Source organism: Clavelina lepadiformis, chromosome 2 (genome assembly GCF_947623445.1).
Source record: "Clavelina lepadiformis chromosome 2, kaClaLepa1.1, whole genome shotgun sequence".
NCBI lineage: Eukaryota > Metazoa > Chordata > Ascidiacea > Aplousobranchia > Clavelinidae > Clavelina > Clavelina lepadiformis.
This window is the reverse complement of record NC_135241.1, coordinates 19760613-19782736: the sequence shown is the minus strand read 5'-3', so window position 1 is coordinate 19782736 and position 22124 is coordinate 19760613. Positions and strand designations below refer to the sequence as shown.

General features: G+C 35.7%; 3 protein-coding genes across 3 annotated transcripts; all 3 read left to right on the top strand.

Moving 5' to 3' along the window:
* The first annotated feature begins 2620 nt into the window (after positions 1 to 2620).
* Positions 2621 to 7265, top strand: LOC143445067 (very-long-chain 3-oxoacyl-CoA reductase-like). Its single transcript, XM_076943898.1, has 7 exons — positions 2621 to 2858; positions 2940 to 2986; positions 3067 to 3142; positions 3271 to 3488; positions 6065 to 6247; positions 6409 to 6558; positions 6661 to 7265. The coding sequence occupies exons 1-7, from the start codon at positions 2717 to 2719 to the stop codon at positions 6757 to 6759; spliced, it is 915 nt and encodes a 304-aa protein (XP_076800013.1). The 5' UTR covers positions 2621 to 2716; the 3' UTR covers positions 6760 to 7265.
* Positions 7266 to 11254: 3989 nt separating this feature from the next.
* LOC143445069 (very-long-chain 3-oxoacyl-CoA reductase-like) lies at positions 11255 to 13523 on the top strand. Its single transcript, XM_076943900.1, has 4 exons — positions 11255 to 11347; positions 11888 to 12070; positions 12691 to 12840; positions 12945 to 13523. The coding sequence occupies exons 1-4, from the start codon at positions 11333 to 11335 to the stop codon at positions 13050 to 13052; spliced, it is 456 nt and encodes a 151-aa protein (XP_076800015.1). The 5' UTR covers positions 11255 to 11332; the 3' UTR covers positions 13053 to 13523.
* Positions 13524 to 15119: 1596 nt separating this feature from the next.
* Positions 15120 to 19116, top strand: LOC143445068 (very-long-chain 3-oxoacyl-CoA reductase-like). Its single transcript, XM_076943899.1, has 7 exons — positions 15120 to 16391; positions 16473 to 16519; positions 16600 to 16675; positions 16764 to 16981; positions 17932 to 18114; positions 18378 to 18527; positions 18626 to 19116. The coding sequence occupies exons 1-7, from the start codon at positions 16250 to 16252 to the stop codon at positions 18722 to 18724; spliced, it is 915 nt and encodes a 304-aa protein (XP_076800014.1). The 5' UTR covers positions 15120 to 16249; the 3' UTR covers positions 18725 to 19116.
* Positions 19117 to 22124: the final 3008 nt, after the last annotated feature.

Genomic DNA, 22124 nt, shown 5'->3' with positions numbered 1-22124 from the left:
TTAGAGAAAAATTTATTTCAGTATACACTCTCTTTGTGAACGAAAAAAAGTCGCAGATGTTCCCGAAACTAGGGAATAAAACGAAACTGAGGCAGTATCCATAAAAAAAGAGCATCTTAGTTTGTTTGAGTTGATTTTTCTAAGAAGCTTGTTTTTGGTGGGTTTTTAAAAAACTTGTAATTCTTTGGCGACATGTGCTGTAATGTATGTACTTTAACCAAGAATATTTCAAGATTTAGCACCAAAATGTTGATGGACTGCTGATCATTTAGATCTGCAAAGTGCAATACGCTAAACTGCAAGGGTCTCAAACTCAAATTGCTCTGGGGGCCAAATGAGGACGTGTATAATGCCCAAGGGCCGCAATTCACAATGAAATGTCAACCAACAAGAACACAAAAAAAGATAAAGCAAATGGGCTGATGATTTAAACTAGTTATTTTTTGTTCTGGCTACTTAACTGGCAGCGTTTTTCATGGACAAGGACATCGATATTGGGCTTCAACTTGTCAGCAGAAACCAATCTCAGAGTTTTTTGCAGATGTTCATCAATGATACGTGACTTTCCGTCAGATTTAGAATGCAGGCTACACCCCTGACAAACACAGCACATTGTGCGGTGTCGGACACATCTGTGCTCTCATCAAGGGCAATCAAAAATGCTTCGAAGTCTTTTACCGTTGCAACTAATTGTTTCTCCACATTTGCAGCTAAATCTGTGACCCTACTTGCAACTGTATTTGGGGATAAGCTTATGCCTTCAAACAGTTTTTTTACCTGGACATAAAATGTCACTTGCTTTTACAAGGCATTCTTTTATGAACAAACCCTAGGTAAAAGGCCGTGATGACTTTGCTATCTTTTCACTGATAACAAAACTCGTTTTTGCAGAATCTTCGTTGGACTGATTAATATTGGCAAAGAAACTTCTTTGTTTGCAAAATGCTGATTTCAGTTGTTTAACTTTTTCTTCTCTTACTTTGCCCTGGTAAGCATCATATTTATCGCGGTGCATTGTTTCGAAGTGCCGACGCATGTTATACTCCTTCATAACAGCTATCTTTTGCTGGAAAATAAGGCAATAACTAGTATCTCTGACCGCGGTGATAAAATATAACTCCTACCACTTATCTTGAAAAACTCTCCTTTCGTCTGTGATTTTTCTTTTTTTCGAAGCAGAAGACATGTGTAATTTAGCTTTTTAAACTATAGCAATTTATTCAATACTAGGCTAGCCTACACCTCGACAACCAATTTGAACATTATGACCAATTCCACTAACACCTGATTGGCGCAATTTCTAACGTTATTGTGACAACTGTACAAAAGTGAATATGCAAGGTGACGTAATACCAGATCTTTCACCGCATAAATGGTAAAGTTTGAAAGTGATGTGATAGAAAAGTTTAATGAGTAGTTTCAAATTTTTGGAGCAATTTTAGAGTGAATTTTAACTTTTTAAATCTGAATTGTCAAATACTTGAAAATCCAGTACGCGGGCCGCGTGTTTGGGACCCTTGCGCTAAAGGAAGATTATTGTTTCCTTTATTGGTTATTAAGTAGATGGTATAATTACCATATTGAACATGTTGTTGTGACATGCACATCAGTGTATAACTGGCAATGAATTGTTCAGGTGTATCGCCTACTTATGCATAACGATTTCAGTATCCAATCTGAAAAAATCGTCAAGTGAGTAGGCCTGTCATCCACATGCCAAAACCGATGAAAGCGTTGTTTTCCTTCAAGGACGTATATAGGTTTACCAAAATCATTCTATAAAGTCTATCACGTATTACGCTACAAGAAAATCGCAATCACAAGCATCGTAACAATGTTAAACGTCTAATCATCAATCTATATTTTATAGCAGGGGTTGATAAATACTAGACTGCGAATCCTTCAACTGTACTTTGCATCAGGAGAAACTTTTCCAACTTATATGCTATACAGTTTGATTACATTACAATTGTTTCAATCTGATATCATTGTATGATAGTTGTTCTATCTGTCTTCGATGCTTACGCAAGTAGCATAAACCTTCGCTGCATCGCAAACTTTAATCATAGTCTTATTATTTCCTTTTTTACTGTTTTTACCAGTTTTAGTTTTTTATCAGTTAGTTACCAATCTGACTGCCAATTGAATCACGATATAGGTATGACAGTACGATAGCTAAAAAGAGGAAAGTAATTCTATTTTCCATTCAGAACCATTCCTTCCTACATAGCAAAAAGAAAACAAGAACGCGTGAAAACGTAATTGCCGACCCTTGATCTAAACTCTAATAAACATACGCGACCAATTTACCAAAACGCAATAAAACTGTTCACGTATCGAGTTGAACGTCGCGTTATTTTTCCTTCATGTGAGCCAGATGTTATTCAACCACCCCAACTAGATTTCGGGCCATGTGTAGAGCATCCAGAGAGTCGGACTGTCAAAAAAAACTTGCGGACAACGTGTAATCCGTGGGAGACGCGGTTGATGGAACAATCGCATACAGCATGGTGCACGATTTGCTGCTTTATTAAGGCAGGCCTTGTCGTGTCTAAAATTAGGAAGCTGAAGGATGTGCTATACTCTTTGAATCAAAGTTCGACAAGTTGAGAACCATATGTCGCAGATAGCCAGATGTACCAGGAGCAAGATACGTCTAGGTTGCTATCTTATAAATGGTGTTGCGCATTTTTCAAAATATAAAAGCTTCTTCGAAATGGATTGTTCAGTTTTTCAGTATATTGGCATTTTTACTTCTTTGTATTTCATCCTCAAGATTGTACTGAAGATAATAGAAGGCAGTCGTTTGTATATCTTCTCGACTTATCCAGATTTCAGCAAATATGGCAAGTGGTCAGGTATAAAAAATATCTGGTTTATGTGACCATAAGACTAAAAGCGCAATAACACAAATAGTATTTCTAATTTTTATTTTCCAGTTGTAACAGGGTCGACCGATGGCATAGGAAAAGAAACTGCCATTCAGGTAGGAACTGTTTTGTAAGAAACAGGATAAACGACAGCAGTTTATGTTAGCCATGTAAATTGTAATATGTACTACTGCAGCTAGCTTCACGTGGTCAAAACATAGTCTTAATAAGCCGAAATGAAGAAAAACTAAAAAATGTGGCGAATGAAATCGGTGAGTATAGTACAGTGTAAGTTACACAAATAATGTTTTTTAGAAATACAAAATAGTACACTAACACTTAAATACTCTACTCTTGATAAAGCCTTGATGTTTTTGAACTGATACATATGTATTTGCAGAGAGCAAACACGACGTCCAAACCAAGTGTCTGGCGATAGATTTTAGTGATGACGAAGAAATATACGAAAAAATAGATTATTTTTTGCAAGGTCTTGATGTTGGAACACTGGTTAATAATGTTGGAATTGCTCAGGAAATTTCTTGCTTCCATAAACATCCAAATCTTTCAAAGTTCCTTAGAGATATAATACGCCTCAACGTAATATCAGTTATAAAGGTGAGTATAAGTACGATTACACGTATTCCGCAATAACAATAGTCGGCAATCTACGGTCCTTAAATTGAACAATAGTGCACTTCGGTTTTGGAAGTATTAGCACAGATTGTACAATCAGGATGCCTAAAGCTCAGTTTCTCATTATTGGCAGTCGCATAAGTGGCTCAATTTGTGTGAATAAGGCGCTGTAGGAGATTATGACCCACCGATTCAGAACCAGTTGGCTCAGCATCATATGATCGCCTTAGAAAACCGCTTTGGCATTGGCCGACACTTCCTATGCGCTATAGGTTTCACAGCTTTGATGCTGCGCGTTCAAATGTTATGGATATGGGCTTGTACTTCTAAAATATGCCCATGGATTACGTGCTCTCCGTGAATTATGTGCGCCAGGTGCCTTACGTGCGCTAATCTATATGTAGCCTAAATGCAGTAACTAGATTCTAGACCAGGGATGTCCAACCTGCGGCCCGCGGGCCACAGTGCGACCCGCCTGAGATTTTTTGCGGCCCACTAGTCATTTTCACTCCAGAAGTATGTACTTTATGCACCCATTTTTCTTGAAATTTAATAGGTTCTGCGGCCCATTGAATTATTTCAAGTGACAATGCGGCCCACTATAATAAAAGGTTGGACATCCCTGGTCTAGACTATGTACGCTTCGTGGACTGTGTGCGTCAATTGAACTTTATGTGAACTGTATTGTAGGCAATAAATGTTTGCCTCCGTTCTGCTGTACAAAAATCAAACACTCTGTTTATAAATCTCCGAAAGAATTTCATACAATTCGTGTGACCGTGTGAAATTGCAGAAAATTCGCCTAAATACCAGACATACTTCAAATTCAGCAGTTAACCCCAACCTTAAAGGAAAAGCATCCAAACATGACATTTTCCATACCAGTCTCCAAAAAGGTTTGAACCATAGATATCCTATAAAACACGATTGTTAATCTATGGTTTGAACACATAACAAAGTTACGTTGTGTTTTAAACTTGAAGCGTTGGAGGCGCTCTAGTCGCAAAATATCAAGAAGAAATTTTAATTATTAAACGTTTAAACCCGCCAAAAGAATCAATACGCATTGCAGAAGCGTTTTATCCCATACACGTTGCTGGTATGCGACGATAGCTACTCATGGGATCGAACGTTTTTGCGGCACTACTGTAATCTTTCAATTAACAGAGCTGATTTTTTAAATTTTCGTACAAAAACAGGAAAATCCCTGTAAAAATAATTTTTAATCAGATACATCTGTTATTTTTGCCACTTTTCTTTTACTACAACATGATGCCATATCATGGCATATCGTCTTTAAGGCTTTCGCCGTGGTTTGTTTCAAATTTCAGCCGCAGAAAAGCAACAAGACCAACATCACAAGTTTCTGATTACGTTTGAAAAATGCTCGTCATACACATGTTTAATGACGTAACATGAAGGAATTCTGGCGTAGTTTAACAGACTTGGGAACAGATTCCAAAAAAGAAATTGTAACTTATAGCTTACAATAAATTGGGTCCTTAGCTGATCTTACAAAAACAGAGCTTTTGATGTCTCAGTTTTTTATTGTTTCAATGAAGTTATCCTAGCGGACATTCTGCGTTTAGCTTAATAATTTGGCGTCTTTGACTTGGGCGTGTACTTCTAAAATATGCCCATGAACTACGTGGTTTACGTGAATTATGTGCGCCACGTGCAAGCCTAATTTGGCCCGCGGGAAGGTACTGAGTGGCCCGCGCGATATTTGTCGAAAAGACTTATATTAAATTATCAACGGAATCGCCTAAGTAATTTATGACGAACTTAAATTCCCAGAATTAACATTTATTGTTTGTTTACTAATTTCTGACAGCCATATGGTAAACTCGCTTCGCATTGTTACATTGTCCATCTCACCGAATATTGCCAAACTTGTTAGAGAAAAACAGTGCCAAACTTCACATTGAAATGTCGACGTTTAGTAAAAACTTTGTTGAATTTACTATATCTTGATATGTTTATTGTTCTTATAATTGTAAAAGAAGATAATAAGTATTTCTAAGATTTTTTTTCTAAGATATTTCTAAGAATTTTGCTGTGACGGTTTTAATTACAAATTAGCAGTAAACACTCAAATGGCCCGCACAATCATTCGTAAATCGCATGTGGTCCTTTGGCCAAAAAGGTTGGACACCCCACATCTAGACTATGAGCGCTTCGTGGACTGTGTGCGTCATACGAACTTTATGTAAATTGTACTGTAGGTAATAAATGTTTGTCTTGGTTCTGTTGGACAAAAATCAAACACGCTGTTTATAAATCTCCAAAATAAGTTCATACAATTCAAACTATGATTTGTCTTTCAAGCAGAAATCAATACACTATATGTTGTTCTCAATCATCAATAACAAATGAAAATATGTGCAGTGACATACTAACTCAAAATACACGAAAAACGTCATCACTTTTATATTTTCAAACATCGTTTTGTCTTCGATCATGATTGTAATCAAGAATGTCCACATAACAGTAACCGACATTTGGAATAAATTTTTGAGAACGCCTAACGCTTTCTGTCATTTCTAATTATTATACAGATGACGCAAGTTGTGCTTCCTGGAATGGTTAAACGAAAACGTGGACTCGTTTTAAACCTGTCTTCAGTTATGGCTGTTAAACCAGTAAAAAAATACGCCATGTACTCGGCAACGAAAACATTTGTTGACTACTTTGCCCAAGCACTGAGTTACGAATATGAAAGCAAAGGAATTACAATTCAGGTAAATATTACAGGAGCGAAGTAAATACTTTGTAAAACGGTCAAAACATGTCATCACTCCTGAGATTACTTTTACTTGCGTTTTAGTACTTTATTTTACCAAAAGACTGTTGAAAGCAAAACTGTTGCAACCGATTGAGAATTGAAACTTTATTTCTGCAGAGCTGCATGCCAGGAACAGTTCTGACTAACATAACAAAAAATTATGAGGAATTGCAAAAAATGCCCTCACCTGAAACATACTGCAAGTCGTGGTTGGCAACAATAGGCAAAGCAAGATGGACTCATGGATACTGGAAACATGCAATTGAAGCAAGTTTTGTTTTATCTGTTAACTTTTAGTGAAGTTTACTGAACGCGTTAAGGTTTCTTTCAGGATGTTAATCTAATTAACAGAATCCATTGGATGTTTAGGGCTGGATATTCAGCCAGATTCCAACTGATCTAATTCAAACAATAGCTGAAGCTCGCTTGGATCGTATCATGGAACTTGAGAAGAAAAAGCTTAATTGATTGTATATGTGGTACCTGCAGCTTACTGAGCGCGCTTATTTTGAAATGACTCCAACTCCATAACTATTCAATATATTCAAGCCATATATTATAGTTTGATAGGGTATAGGTTCTTGATTTCATTCACAGTATACTATTTTGAGATTTATTAATATTAGTTAGTGTGTGATGATATATCATAATTAAAGTAATATACAAATAAAATTTTCGTCCTCAAACATCAGCTTACCCAAGCGTAACACTGCTTCATGATAACTTCCTGATTACCGTTATAACTTGTGCTATAAAATTTCGTTCTTGCCTTGTTTGCATGCGTTTAGTTTGCAGTATAAGTTTTCGATAGCGTTTATTATTAACAGTATCAGTAATATTATGCAGTTGTCAATAAGCAAAAAGTCTACTTAGATCAATGCTGTAAAATGAACCTCTTTATGCTGTTGATGTGTCAATATTCTGTCTAAATGCAATCGTTCAAAGAAGCTTCAATATAATCAGTATATACAGTTGTCATTCTTGTGAAAACTACAGTTGAATTCTATTTGAAGAAGTTCAGTGTCAAGTTAGACAACTTTGATGTCATCCTAATAAGACAATAATTGGTTAAGGTGAACAATTAAGTCCAAGGTTGAGAAAAGAAAACAACGACCTTATGAGACTCATATACCATCACCCGCAATAAACAATTTCAACTAGCAAACATTGTAGTGAAGTGGGTCAACCTGTCAAGTTCAACGTTACATACATCACCATTTCATTACAAGTGTATACAACTGCATAGCCCTAAACAATGCTTGAAAATTGGCTTAGTTTTGTGTTAGACTTGTCAGAATGTTCATAACGTGGGAGACAATGTTTTTATTAATCAAACTTCTGTTTTGCAACTCACAAAGAAATTGGCCTACTCCATGCAACCAGAATATATTCTCAATTTTTTGAGCATTTAACATCTTATAAAACTTAATTTAGCAGCTTTAGAGATTTAGATATACATACCTAACAGACCTTATTACCATCATTTGTTATGCTTACCCAAAGGCTATAAAAAAGTTATAGCCTACACTAAAAACTCTGTCACAAATAATTTCATGTTTTCAATTCTAGAAGGGTTAAATTTCTCACAAATTACCCTAATTTCCGAAAATAACTATGTCAAATTAAGCTATTGCAAATTGAAACACAGACAATGCAACGTTTGATAAAAAGTGCCAGTCACCTCCAGTGAAGCTTCATTGTCATCTCTCTCCAAAACTACTTGATTAAAACAGCCGAAAGAGCATGAATAAGTGTAATTTTACTTCGCTTTCCAACATAAAATACAGTAAAAATTTACCCTGCTTTGAATGAATTGTATAAGAGATTTGCTTTATTACTTTCCGGACTTTATACTTGCTGCAGGTACCTTATTTCTAAGTGCACTATTAAATAATTTGTTAAACCTTTTCCGAAATCTGCTGTTAAGTCTACTTCTGATTCTTATTACTGTTTGTGAATGACCATTTTTCTGAGATTCTGTGTTATTTACTTTTAGTCTTGGTGTTTTCGCCATATTCGTGCTTCAGAGCCTAATTCTCATAAAACAGAAATGAAGTTTCGTTATTTGGTTAACCAAAAAGTTTTTTTGTCACCTGTGGTTTAATTGTGTTGGCTGCTGCGCTTGATAGGCTGACGTACCACCGGAACGATATAAATTGGAAGGCGTGATAAGACCATAGATATCCTATAAAACAATGGACACGGCTTGTACATTTTTCAGCCCAGCGCACGAACTATAACCACTTCACCAGCAAAACTGACTTGTGTGTACTTCAGTATAGGATATCTATGGATAAGACCCATGAATCTCCACAGAAATCAGACACGAAACAATAATAATATATAACACGTCCCATTAGTTAAAGTACGAACGGCAATACGTTTCCCGCGTTGCATACACGTAATTGTATGCACTGTGAATTACTGGCTACCGAAACACTGCTGGACATTGTTACCACTTCATACTGGAGAGAAGGGGTCCTGGGGCCGATTGTTCGCCCCGGAGCGGCACCCGGAATGTCAATCAAAAATCAAAGGGCGTTATAATGTTTCCGGTTATGATTTGCATCTTGAGTGAACGTTTAGGCCAGTGTTTCCCAAACTTTTTTCCGATAGTGTACCCCTAGACAACTTACTGACTAGCTATCAAACGACCATTCAACAAAAAAGTAACAACCAATTTACTATTCATTTGAGAAGCGAGGAAAAAAGCACATAGGCCTACACGCTAGCAAAACCAACACTGAAATTAGCCTGAAATTTTTACAATTACTCGACGTACGATGGGTCAATTTTGACAACTAAAACATTTCTGATACGGACATATAGGCTACTCAGGACATTCCTCTTTCGAACCTTGTAATGGCTTTTCTTTTAACTACATACATACACATTTACTAAGCAAATAAATTGAACGTTTACAAGCCTAGGTCCTGCCATCAAAACTAGATGCCAGGAGTTATTACACCAACCACCATTCAAGTCAAACAAAGCTTTTGTTACATCTTAAACATTTTGTTACATTTGAATTCACACATAGGGTGGACTCTCCACCTTTATTTAAAGACTAAACGTGTACAAATGTGTAACATACATACTTCCGTTCATCCGCTGTGTTCCAAAGCGTCTTTGTCACTTCCTGCTGATTAAAGTAATATCGTTGGTACGTTGTCAATTCTCCCTACTAAGCCGTTAATCTGTAATAACAGGCGACATTATGTAACTGTACATACGCAAATTCGCGTACACGTTGCATAATCACAACAATCTAGTTCTAATGGCTATATTCTAGCCTATACATCTCATTTGAAGTCAGATTCGAAATGGTGACGTCACAAGAGCGTGAAGTTTCAAATTTTGCAATGTCTCAACAGTGCTTGCCTGCTGATTTTGCTTTGCCGGCTGAAGTAAGGCTCCAATTTGTCCAATTTCCTCGCTTGTTGCCGCAGTGAAACAGAATGTGGATTTACGATTGGAAAGAGGAATGTCTCTCCGTGTTAGAAGAAGTGTTTTAATTGTCGAAATCGACCCTACATACATCGAGTAATAGTGAAAAGTTCAACAAATTTCATGCCGGTTTTCGTGCTGGATCCGCAACCGTACGCGTACGTTTTTCCCTTGTTTTCTCTTGATAGCGGCCGGAGAGAAAGGTCCTGGGGCAGGTTGTTTGGACCTGGCGCGGTCTCCGGTGGGCTAAACCAAAATCAAAGGACATTATAATCTTTCCAGTAATGAGTCGCACCTTCTATGAAAATTTGTCGTTTCTAGACCCCGCCGTTAAAAAGTATATAAAGTCAGCTGTGGGTGATAGATATAAGCAGAGGTGGGCAGTCGGTACTTTGAAAATACCGTCGATAACGGTACAGGTACTTGGCAAAAAATGTACCGACGGTTCCAGTATTCGGTACTACTTTTAAAAGATAGTTCGGTACTTCGTCAGTACTCTGTACCGGTACTTTTTGAATAAAAGATGCTACTGCAAATGCAATGTTTGCTGCAATTATACCCCCGGAAAAGATTACTCCAGGTCAAAACATATATGACGTTAATCGTTTGCAATTTTTCTTGACAGTTCTCGATTTAAAAATATCAACAGATGCTAAAATTAGTATAAAGGATTAATTAACATGTATATTTGAAAACTGACTTGTTAAAATTTTAAAATTATCACGTGAAAAGTACCGAGTACCGGGACCGAACTAAATTTCTTGAAAGAAGTAATTTAATACAGAGATTCGGTACATTTTTTCAAAAGTACCATCGGTACCGGTATCAGTACTGAAAAAGTACCGCGGTACAGTAATTCGTTACTATAGTATTGTGGTACAGTAATTCGGTATTATAGTATTGCGGTACAGCCAACCTATGGATATAAGTAGATACGCAAGGTTAATATTGCGTGAATGACGTATAACGTTAAAGTATTTCAGCTGTCATAAACAGATGCAGACGTCTGAAATTTAAGCTGTAACTATGTACAAAGACTTTATTTCGGCAAGGAATTTCTTTCATCGTTAAAAACGACATTAGAACATACTTTTAAATGTTAAGTTTATAATCTTTGCAATTTTGTAATTAATATAAATTGGTGTATCTCGGAGCCATTAAACATCGGTGTTCTACATTTTTATAACTCAAGCTTATATTGACAGGTTTTGGGTAAACGGTGACACCCTGAAGCATTTTTTTATATTGTATTGTCCGAACTTGGAATTGTTCATTTGTACCACTGAACAAGAGCATGCATCGTTAATTCGTTGCTCAAGGGCATTACAACGGTAGCGTTGCTGGGTGTATCGGACATGGTTTGTACATTTTTCAGCCCAGCGCTCGAACTATAACCACTTCATCAGCAAAGCCAAATTGTGTGTACTTCTGTGCAATTCTGCAAAAATCCAACAGTGATGAGGTAAAAAGAACTCCTCAAATCAAGATGATGTTAAACTGTTCCAATAATGTTGGAACGGACCAAGAGCTTGTTCGCTTTCTTGAACAGTCCAATCTTTCACTGATTATTAGAAATCTGGTTCGAGTGAACATAATGCCAACTCTGAAGGTGGGTACAGCAGATATATGTTTGTGAACATAACAAGATATACACAATGCATTGTTCAAGTCACAAAACTCTTTGCAAATGTGCTGCCGCGTGAAAATCACGCATCGTGTAAGATTGTGTTTGGAAACTGTACCCTATTCATCCTGGACATGGAAAGTCAAATAATGTGAAAGTCGTTGTCGGGAATGAAAGTTTCCAAAATTTATAGATTGCGTAGTGTGTAGTTTTGTAGTAGGGATCGTCAGTAGTGCTTTTGCCGTAATGTATACAGTAATAATCCTTTTTTAAATTGGAGGTAGCAATGCAAAAATTACTTTTCATCTATAATTCCCGTTTTTTTTTAGTTTAATTAAATTAACATAAAATTTGAATGCAATTTAGAAACTTTAGGTTACCTTGGGAATTGATATATTGTGCATAAAAAAGAAAAATCCAAAACGGTTTCGTTAAAGAAGGCGTTAGGAAGTTTGGACTATATACAGTTATGAACAATATAAGATATTTAGAGAAAGTAATTGTATGTTAAAAATGTTTTCACAGATGACACAAATTGTGCTCCCTGGAATGGTGGAACGAAAACGAGGACTTATTTTGAATTTGTCTGCATTTACAATTCTTCAACCAATCGGAAAATTTGCAATAACGAATGCAACAAAATCATTTGTCGACTTATTTTCTCGAGCACTAAGTTATGAATATGAAAGCGAAGGCATTACCATTCAAGTATATCTTATTTCTTCACAATTCTTAGCCTAGAGTAAATAGAATAATTGTTTCTTTGTTAAGGTGTTAGTTTTGCTTATGATACAGACAGGTGTCGGCCAAATATTGAAAACGTTTGCCATAGGCGTACTATACATTTTCTCTGAATGCCGTTCGCGGGATTTAGTAAAGATGAAAGCTGAAGCCGATATGAAAGTCCTACTGTAATCATTTATCAAAGTATTTTTTTTTATAATGTTAACCAAGACAAGTAGCCTATACATATTATTCAGCAAAATCTTGGTCAACAGGTGGCAGAAGTGTCTGCTTATTGTTTGCATCACTTTAATTAAGGGATGTTTTGGGTTGCCTGACACAACACATGTGTGTTTCGTAAGCGTCGTAGTTTTAATTTTTGCTGTGTGCGATTGAATTCTTGTGTTACGTGTACATAATTGCAATATTGTGAGTAGATTTTCGTAAAACGATATGGTATTGTCAAGTTTGATACATTTATCAGATACATACTCGTGGAGGTTTTGTCAGTTATATCAGCGGGTGTTACCAGAGAAATATCAATCCTAGTGCTTTATAGTCCGATGAGAATAGTTTGGAACTAAAATCGATGTCATTTCTCACAGAGTTGCAGACCTGGTGCAGTTGGGACTAAACTGTCACAACAATTTGGCGATTTAGAAAAAATGACCAGCCCTAAAGACTACTGTGCGTCATGGTTGGCAACAGTAGACAAGGCAAGATGGACTCATGGTCACTGGCAACACGAAGTTGAGGTAAAACGTCTGACATTTCCTCTAAATTATATATCTTTATCTATCAACACACTAAAAATGTGATATAGTTCAGTTTGTGATTCTTGTGTCAACTATTTTTACAGGCCTGGGTGTGGGAGAAAATTCCAACTGCTTTAGTACAAAAACTGTCAGACTATTTTTATATGGAACCTGGAGCGAAAATAATGAAAGAATTGGAGAAAAAGAAATGAAGCGAATGCGTTTCTGGACGCAAGCAACCAGTTAAAATTGAAACATTTGTTCAATGTACAGTACATATAGCGTTGTAACCTGTATCGCCGTCAAATTACTGCTATAAGGCTAATAAAATAGTTAGACAGAAATGATGAGGTATTTAATTGGATTTATGTGTTATATTTGTTTATGCATTTTAAACTATGTTAGTGATGCTTAATAAGACGTGTCTGATTTCTCTTGTGTGTTTAAACATAAACGTATAAAGCTAAAAACGTAAAGTTTTATTAGCCGAAGAGTCGGAATACTTTTATTAATAGGAATTTCTTGTGTTTTGTCATTTCTTGGACAACCGCTTATATTTTAACGCAAATAATTATTTCAGAAAACTCTGACTTTTTTTTTAGAAATCTCTAGATTAATATATTACTCTGTTTACGGTGAAGTGCAATTATATTCTAGGATTGACATAAAATCAACGTATTACTTTTGGTGTTTATATAATTGCCAGTCGCTTTCGAGTGTATGAGAATAAGTTGGTTTTATAGGTCTGTCTTAGTGTATTTTCAAACCCTGCAGCTCGTAGAGACAGAGTGAAAAAGACTAAAGAAAATGTTTGATAGATAAGTTTTTGAGCAAGTTGACTTAATTTATCAATGGAAAGCGCAATAAAATACCGTCTATACAAATGTTTATTTACTGTAGTATCATTATAAGTTCTATTTTTAATTAAACTGTTATCGGTTAAGTGAAATAGTACGCGCTTTGTGATGTTTACCTCGGGTAAATAAAAGTTATTATAAAATCTAGGAATAAATATTGTGCAAAAACAAATATTAAACGCTTTAAAAAAACCAGCTCTTTCTTGAAGCCCAACACGTAGTGCCAAGGTCTTAGATCTATGACATGGTTCTCAGCCACTTACTGCGCATTTCCCGTTTTGCGCACATTAAGCTCCAAGGCAGAGATTTGCAAGTTTTATATTAATGCGAACCAATCTTTTACGTGTTGGATGCTCGCGATCTAACCTTTTGCAATCATTAAACTGTAAGAATCGTGATTTCGTAAACATTAAAGAAAATTTACCTCTGCAGCACTAAAACTCGCGAAGGTTTAACAAATAAGGCCATAATGTGTTGCAAATAAAATATCGGACAATAACATGTAATTTGCCGTGCCACATGACGTGGGGTGACAGGACACATTTGGTCTATTTGATTGCACCAATTTTCATAAAAGGAGCGTCGTTTTTGTTGTTTTAACACAGCGTGGTCCAACTTCTTTTCATCGCGGGCCAAAATCAGAAAAGTTTTTATCTTGCGGGCCAATGTTTTTAAATTAGAACTGAAGAAATGTGAAATTAGAGCTGAAAAACAATGCATGTGACATTGATATTAGAACTGAAATTAGAACTGAAGAAATGTGAAATTGGAGCTGAAAAACAATGCATGTGACATTGATATTAGAACTGAAATTAGAACTGAAGAAATGTGAAATTAGAGCTGAAGAACAATGTGACATTGATATTACAACTGAAATTAGAACTGAAAAAAGTTCTCTTTTTTTTATTAAAACTGGAATTAGAATAGTTCAAAATTTAGCTATTAAATACTGATCAATGTGACATCTGCAGTCGAGGTTCTTCCTCGACAATAGCGACTATCAAAGCTGACTATCAGTTCGCGGGCCAAAAAATCGGTGCTCGCGGGCCAACTTTGGCCCGCGGGCCTGCAGTTGGACCACGCTGTTTTAACATATAAACGAATATTATGTCAAAACAAATTCCTATTAAAAAGGTTAACACACTGTTTAATAATTAATCGTTATTGATTTCCTGGTTTCTTTAATCTTGATAACTAACAAAGGTTTATTTGCAGTTACAACCATGTACCAAGTAGTCAAAACTTGGTAAATAATCAAAATAAACTGGGTCGCTTAATCTTTATTTGTCCCACATCTGATTCGCGATCTTCTCTGACCAATAAGTTGAGAATACATGCTGTTCTAATCTAAAGCCGTTTTGTTTGCTCGCGGAAAAGTAGGTGGAACAGATCTCAAGTAGGAACAAGGCTAGCTGGGTGTAGGCCTATAGCATAAAAGCTGACTCAGTGTAATAGCTGTATTATAAGTAAATTCAGCTGATGTTTGGAACTAACAAATTTTGAATTTTGTTATGTCAAGTAGGCTTAAAGCAAATTTATAAATGTAAAAAGATAAGTACGTAAGTAAGTAGGCAAAGCGAAGATTAGTGGTGTGTGTGAGAAGTAGCGATATAATAGTTCAACAGCCATAGAAAGATGCAGACGTGAGCTGCTACACATTATAACGTAATTATTAAGAGAGATTCCAGCCGGGTTTCTTTTCTTCATCGTTAAGTATGACTTTTAAGGCTATTTTTCATTTATAAAAATTTCGTTGATTTTATTTTTTCATTAAGTTTTGACTTTTTAGCTTAACTAAATTTTTTATTTTCGGAAGTTAATTTATTTATGAACTGCTTAAAATGAGTAAAAAATGATATCATATTAACAAGCAATGAACAATTTATGGAAAAAGTTAATGCAGGCCTACTCCAAGCGGGTTTTTCTATTTCTTTGTAGAGTACGCGTTTACGGTATATGGTCGCGTAGAAATAGATTATACCAGGTTGAATCCAGTTTATATGTTCTTTGTGTTTTTACAATGAAAGTATTAAAAGAAGCCACCTGACGGACACAAATCATGTGATTCATCTTTCAGGAACATAAATTGGAATACCATCATATTCGCGCAAAGGCTGTAGATCTTAAACCAACACCAGGAACATAAATTGGCATGAAATCGGGGGTTTGTGAGAGCACTTAAACTTTGAGACGTTCGTACCAAGCTTTAGAAATTGTTTTCGGCGCGTGCTCGTTTATTGATTACCTTTGCACCCTTTCTGCCCCATGTAGTCAGCGACGAAAGTAAACGAACGCGTGTACGAATTTTCGTTCATTGTACTTTGAACACAAACTGTAAAGACTTTTCGGTTCAGGTGATGTAGGCCTAACACTTAACTTCTTTGTACAAGGCTCCCCTGTAGCTTGATCCATTTGTTTAGTGATAAAAATATGGAAGCTTAATGATTTACGAGTGCTAATGAACCATACGTCCCAGGAGCAAGATACATCTAGGTGGCTATTGCTTTATAAATCGTATTGCGCATTTTGCAAAATTTAAAAGCATCTTCGAAATGGATTGTTCAGTTTTTCAGTGTATTGGCATTTTTACTTCCCTGTATTTCATCGTCAAGATTGTACTGAAAATAATAGAAGGCAGTCGTTTGTATATCTTCTCGACTTATCCGAATTTCAGCAAATATGGCAAGTGGTCAGGTATAAAAAATATCTGGTTTATGTGACCATAAGACTAAAAGCGCAATAACCCAAATAGTATTTCTAATTTCTATTTTCCAGTTGTTACCGGGTCGACCGATGGCATAGGAAAAGAAACTGCCATTCAGGTAGGAACTGTTTTGTAAGAAACAGGATAAACGATAGCAGTTTATGTTAGCCATGTAAACTGTAATATGTACTACTACAGCTGGCTTCACGTGGTCAAAACATAGTCTTAATAAGCCGAAATGAAGAAAAATTAAGAAATGTGGCAATAGAAATCGGTGAGAACAGGTTATGCTACTTGCACTTAAATACTTTTCTCTTGACAAAGCTTTGATGGTTTTTGAACTGACACAAATGTATTTGCAGAGAGCAAACACAACGTCCAAACCAAGTGTCTGACGATAGATTTTAGTGATGATGAGGAAATATACGACAAAATAGCTAATTTCTTGCAAGGTCTCGATGTTGGAACACTTGTTAATAATGTTGGAATTTCTCAGGAAATTGCTTGCTTTCATGAATACCCAAATCTTTCAAAGTTCCTTGGAGATATAATACGCCTCAACGTAATATCGGTAATAAAGGTGAGGACATAGCTGCCATATAGCCGCTAATCGTCAATTTACTTTGTTAATTGCAGGCAATACTTCTATTTATTTTTTAGGAACGCTATGGAAAATGTTGTATAAGCAATTTCTGCCAAGCTAGCCCACAAAGTTTATCAGGAAGACGTAGCAATGAAGCATTGAATTAATTAACAAAGCAGCAAACTTTCATTAGTAAATGGATTACCGAATATTTGGCTCCATATCTTCTTCTACATGTACGTTTGCGGCTCATGGCTAACAAAATCCTTAGTTGCTAAAAGCTCTTAGCCGCTAGCAGCTATTAATCGGCCAAATTTTCCCAGCCGAAGTACACGATTGTACTTATTCCGCAATAGCAATAATCGGTAATCTTCGGCCTTTTAATTGAACAATAGTGCTCTTCGGTTTCGGAAGTATTAGCACAGATTGTACAAGTAGGATGCCCGAACTCAGTTGCTCATTACAATGAGAAAATTATGTGAATTATGAGAAAATTAAATGCAACTGAAGCTACTTATCAACAATCGCATAAGTGGCTCAATTTGTGTGCATAAGACGCTGTAGGAGATTGTGACCCACCGATTCAGAACCAGTTGGCTCAGCATCATATGAGCGCCTTAGAAAACCGCTTTAGCATTGACCGCCACTTCCTATGCGCTATAGGTTTGACAGCTTTGATGATGCGCGTTCAAATTTTACGGATTTGGGCGTGTTCGTCTAAATTTTGGCCATGGATTACGTGCTCTACGTGAATTATTTGCACAACGTGCGCTATGTGACATACGTGGACTATGTGCGCTAACCTATATATCATCAATTCCATATTTTCAAAGATTTTTTTCTTCAATCATGATTGTAATGAAGAATGTCCACATAACAGCAGCTGATATTTGGAATAAATTTTTGAGAACGCTTAACACTTTCTGTCACTCCTAATTATTTCATAGATGACGCAAGTTGTGCTTCCTGGAATGGTTAAACGAAAACGTGGACTCGTTTTAAACCTGTCTTCACTTATGGCTGTTAAACCAGTAAAAAAATACGCCATGTACTCGGCAACGAAAAAATTTGTTGACTACTTTGCCCAAGCACTGAGTTACGAATATGAAAGCAAAGGAATTACTATCCAGGTAAATATTACCGGAGCGAAGTGAATACTTTGTCAAACGGTCAAAACATTTTATCACTCCTAAGAGTATATATTACCTTATTATTACCTAGAATTCAGGTAAATATTACCAGAACAAAGTGTTTACTTTGTAAAACAGTCAAAGCATTTCATCACTCCTGAGATTACTTTTAATTGAGTTTTAGCACTTTTTTTTACCAAAACACTGTTGAAAGAAAAACTGATGCAACGTACGGATTGAAAATTGAAACTGTATTTCTGCAGAGCTGCATGCCAGGAACAGTTCTGACTAACATAACAAAAAATTATGAGGAATTGCAAAAAATGCCCTCACCTGAAACATACTGCAAGTCGTGGTTGGCAACAATAGGCAAAGCAAGATGGACTCATGGATACTGGAAACACGCAATTGAAGCAAGTTTTGTTTTATTTGTTGACTTTTAGTGAAGTTTACTGAAAGCGTTAAGGTTTCTTTGAGAATGTTAATCTAACAGAATCCATTGCATGTATAGGGCTGGATATTCAGTCAGATTCCAACTGATCTAACTCAAACAATAGGTGAAGGTCGCATGGATCGTATCATGGAACTTGAGAAGAAAAAGCTTAATTGATCGTATATATATGTGGTACCTGCAGCTTACTGAGCGCGCTTATTTTGAAATGACCCAAACTCCATAATTATTCAATATATTCAAGCCATATATTATAGTTTGATAGGGTATAGGTTCCTGACTTCATTCACAGTATACTATTTTCAGTTTTATTAATATTATCTAGTGTATAGAACTGCATAGCCATAAACAATGCTTGAAAATGACATTTATTAGAAAATGTTCTTAATGTTAATGTTGAAAACGTTGAAGACAATGTTTTCATAAATACAAACTCTCCTTTTGCGACTTAAAAAGAATTAGGCCTACTATATGCATCCAGAACATATCCTCAATTGTTTAAGCCTTTAACATTTTAGAAAACTTAATTTAGCAAATTTAGAGATTTAGATATACATACCTAACAGACTTTATTACCATCATTTCTTATGCTTACCCAAACAAGGCTATAAAAAAGTTATAGCTGCTTACGCTAAAAACTCTGTCACAAATAAATTCATCTTTTCATTTCTAAAAGGGTTAAAGTTATCACAATTACCCTAATTTCCGAAAACAACTATTTCAAATTAAAAAAGTATTTTGGCTATGGCACTTTAAGATAGGCTAATTAAACGTACTACCCGTTAAAGTCTGCTGCGTATAGAATAACACTATATCTGTGATGAAGCAACAAACTAATATTAACCACCGGTAAAAAACCGGAAAAAGCAAACATATATAAATGCCGCCAATTTCTTTGTTTATGTCATTATAGAGTAAAATTACTAAAAACAGTAATTTGTAAAATCCCGCTTAGGATTTTTTTACCTGCGTAAATCGAATAAGCACGTTCTAGCTTTATAAAATTTCATAACTTAAATTACATAACTGAAAAATTGTATCGTTTATTTTCGCCGATAATTGTGGGGAACGTAAATTATCATGGTCTCTTTGTTATGGCAAAATACAACAAAAAGGGAACAGCTAAGAAAAGAGGGAAGAGTTTTATAGTCTATTAAGAACCATTCCATTGAACCACCGAAAATAAGAACGCGTGAAAATGTAATTGCTGGCTGTTGATCCAAACTCTAATAAGCATACGGGACCAATTTACCGAAACGCAGTAAAACTTGAAAGCATACCAATGTCAAATAACATTGTTAAATCAAGAATAGATGATATTTCAGAAAATGTTTTCAAACAAGTGATGGAAGAATTCGCATCATCTCCTTTCCCATTTAGCTTGCAGCTTATAGAAAGCACTGATGTTTCTTATTCCAGTCAGCTCTTAAGTTATATATGTGCGTTATGTTAATGGCGATAAAATTAAAGAAGAATTTTTGTTTTATGGACCTCTTTTGGAAACGGCAAAGGCTAGTGATGTATTTAGAATGGTAAACAAAATTTTCATCAAGCTAAATTTTGACTGACAGAGGCGTAGTTTTGAAAAGATTACAGGAGCTCAAACAAGAAGTGTCATTATTTCTGAAAGACAAAAGAAGTCCCTTTCTGAAAAATTTGAGTCGAAATCATTTTTGTATGGCCTATCCTTCTTGGCCGATGTTTTTGGTCATATCAACAATATTAACCGTGCCATTCAGGGACCAGGTGTGACAATAATGGATGCAACTGATAAAATGAACGCTTTCATGCTCAAGTTGTCCTTTTGGAAAAGTAGATTGGAAGTAGGTAATGATGCTAACTTTCCCTTGTGAGAAGATCTTAATTTGAAGGATGAAACTTAAAAAGACTGTGACATTGTTATCTCTATGAGAAAGTAATCTTGTTCACACTTGGATACTCTACAGACCTCCTTTGAAGGCTATTTTAATTTTGGTAACTTGAAAGGTGAAGCATGGATTCGAAATCCTTTTCTCATTGACTTGAAAAGTATTGATGACGAAGATTCCAACTAAGACCTGACCTTATTGATTTGAGAGCAAGCGAACTTTTACGCATAGAATTTAACGCTAAAATGTTGGTGCTCTCAGCAACAATCCTACCGATCTTTGGCAAAACAAGCATTTAGCTCTGTGATTCCATTTGTCACTACTTACCTCTGCAAGGCTGCATTTTCGGCTCTTGTTACCATAAAAACCAAACACCGAAACCGTTTGGATGTTCAACATGATATGCATGCAGCTTTATCAAAAAACCGACGACAGTTCTGTGTTTTGGTGCAAGACAACAACAGGCTTCTCTTTAAACGTGTTTTAAGTTTGTACGGGGTGCGTCATAAGTTTGGTTACCAATTATTTATTATTATGTAACAAGAACATGTTGCAAATTTTATGGAATTTCTATCGCTTAGCTGGGGGATGAGTGGTTTTTACAAAGAGAACAATTGTTAAATATTACAGTACAATTTAAGCAATAAATTGGCCAAATTTGAGATAAAATGGTATTTTATCAATAAAATTAGAATATAGATTAACTTCGCTTCCAGACTTATGACGCACCTTGTATCATTTTCATTTTATAAAATATAACTGTATTCGTTTGAAGTTCTTTTTCTGATGGTTCATGAATGTTACATTTTGTGTTTGAGCAATCTTTTAATATAATTCGCAGATAATATTACTTTTAATAGTAATCGTAATTTTGCAAAATTATTGGTTAGTTAGAGTCAGTCTCAAAAATTTATGGGTCCGTAAGCTTGATAATTTTTTGAAAGGGGTCCGTGACTAAAAAAGGTTGGGAACCACTGTTGTAAGGTATGTAGTAGGATCAGGAAACAAATTTCCTTATTCAGTTTTTGTTCGTTTTGGGAACGATGAAAGGAAAGAAAATGTTTTTTTTACAGCGACCCACCATAAAAAATACTTAAGGGTCAATGGGTATCTTGTTACGCCCTTGGTATAATCAAAGCGTACTTAAGAGTATAACATGAGTTTTTGCATTAAATAAGCCCAAGCTCGCTCACCGTTGGTGTGCCTGTAGTGATGGATGTAGCTAAGCTACAGCTCAGTTTTGGTTGTTGGCGGTAGCCTAATCCGTTACCGGTAAGTGCCGTAAAAACAAGAATGCTTTACCAGTTTGTACAGCTATCTGTGACATTACTATGCTGAAAATGAGCATTACCTGCTACTAATCTCTTACCTATATATATTGTCCATGGAGACGTATTCCGTCCAAACTGTATCTAATTCAAACCCCAGTCATCAAGCATATTATTTTTACATTGTAACGTCATAATCTCCGTCATACAAGAGGTCAAATTTGAAATGAAATTTTGGCTATAACTGTTTTAACCATTATATATTATTAAAACTCTTTTCTATGGTATAATTACTGGCAACTATTCTCTGATTTAAGGCCAACTTGTTTTAGGACTTGCCCGTCATTTTAAGCTAATCCAGTATACAATAACAGTAACACGCTAACGTCAAGTCTAAATTGGTTTAACCTATAACAGCTATAG

Coding starts and splice junctions, on each gene's coding strand:
- LOC143445067 (XM_076943898.1), top strand. CDS start 2,717: ATGGATTGTTCAGTTTTTCAGTATATTGGCATTTTTACTTCTTTGTAT. Junction 2,987..3,066: donor GAAAAGAAACTGCCATTCAG/GTAGGAACTGTT, acceptor GTACTACTGCAG/CTAGCTTCACGTGGTCAAAA. Junction 6,248..6,408: donor GCAAAGGAATTACAATTCAG/GTAAATATTACA, acceptor TTATTTCTGCAG/AGCTGCATGCCAGGAACAGT.
- LOC143445068 (XM_076943899.1), top strand. CDS start 16,250: ATGGATTGTTCAGTTTTTCAGTGTATTGGCATTTTTACTTCCCTGTAT. Junction 16,520..16,599: donor GAAAAGAAACTGCCATTCAG/GTAGGAACTGTT, acceptor GTACTACTACAG/CTGGCTTCACGTGGTCAAAA. Junction 16,982..17,931: donor ACGTAATATCGGTAATAAAG/GTGAGGACATAG, acceptor ATTATTTCATAG/ATGACGCAAGTTGTGCTTCC.
- LOC143445069 (XM_076943900.1), top strand. Junction 12,071..12,690: donor GCGAAGGCATTACCATTCAA/GTATATCTTATT, acceptor CATTTCTCACAG/AGTTGCAGACCTGGTGCAGT. Junction 12,841..12,944: donor ACTGGCAACACGAAGTTGAG/GTAAAACGTCTG, acceptor CTATTTTTACAG/GCCTGGGTGTGGGAGAAAAT.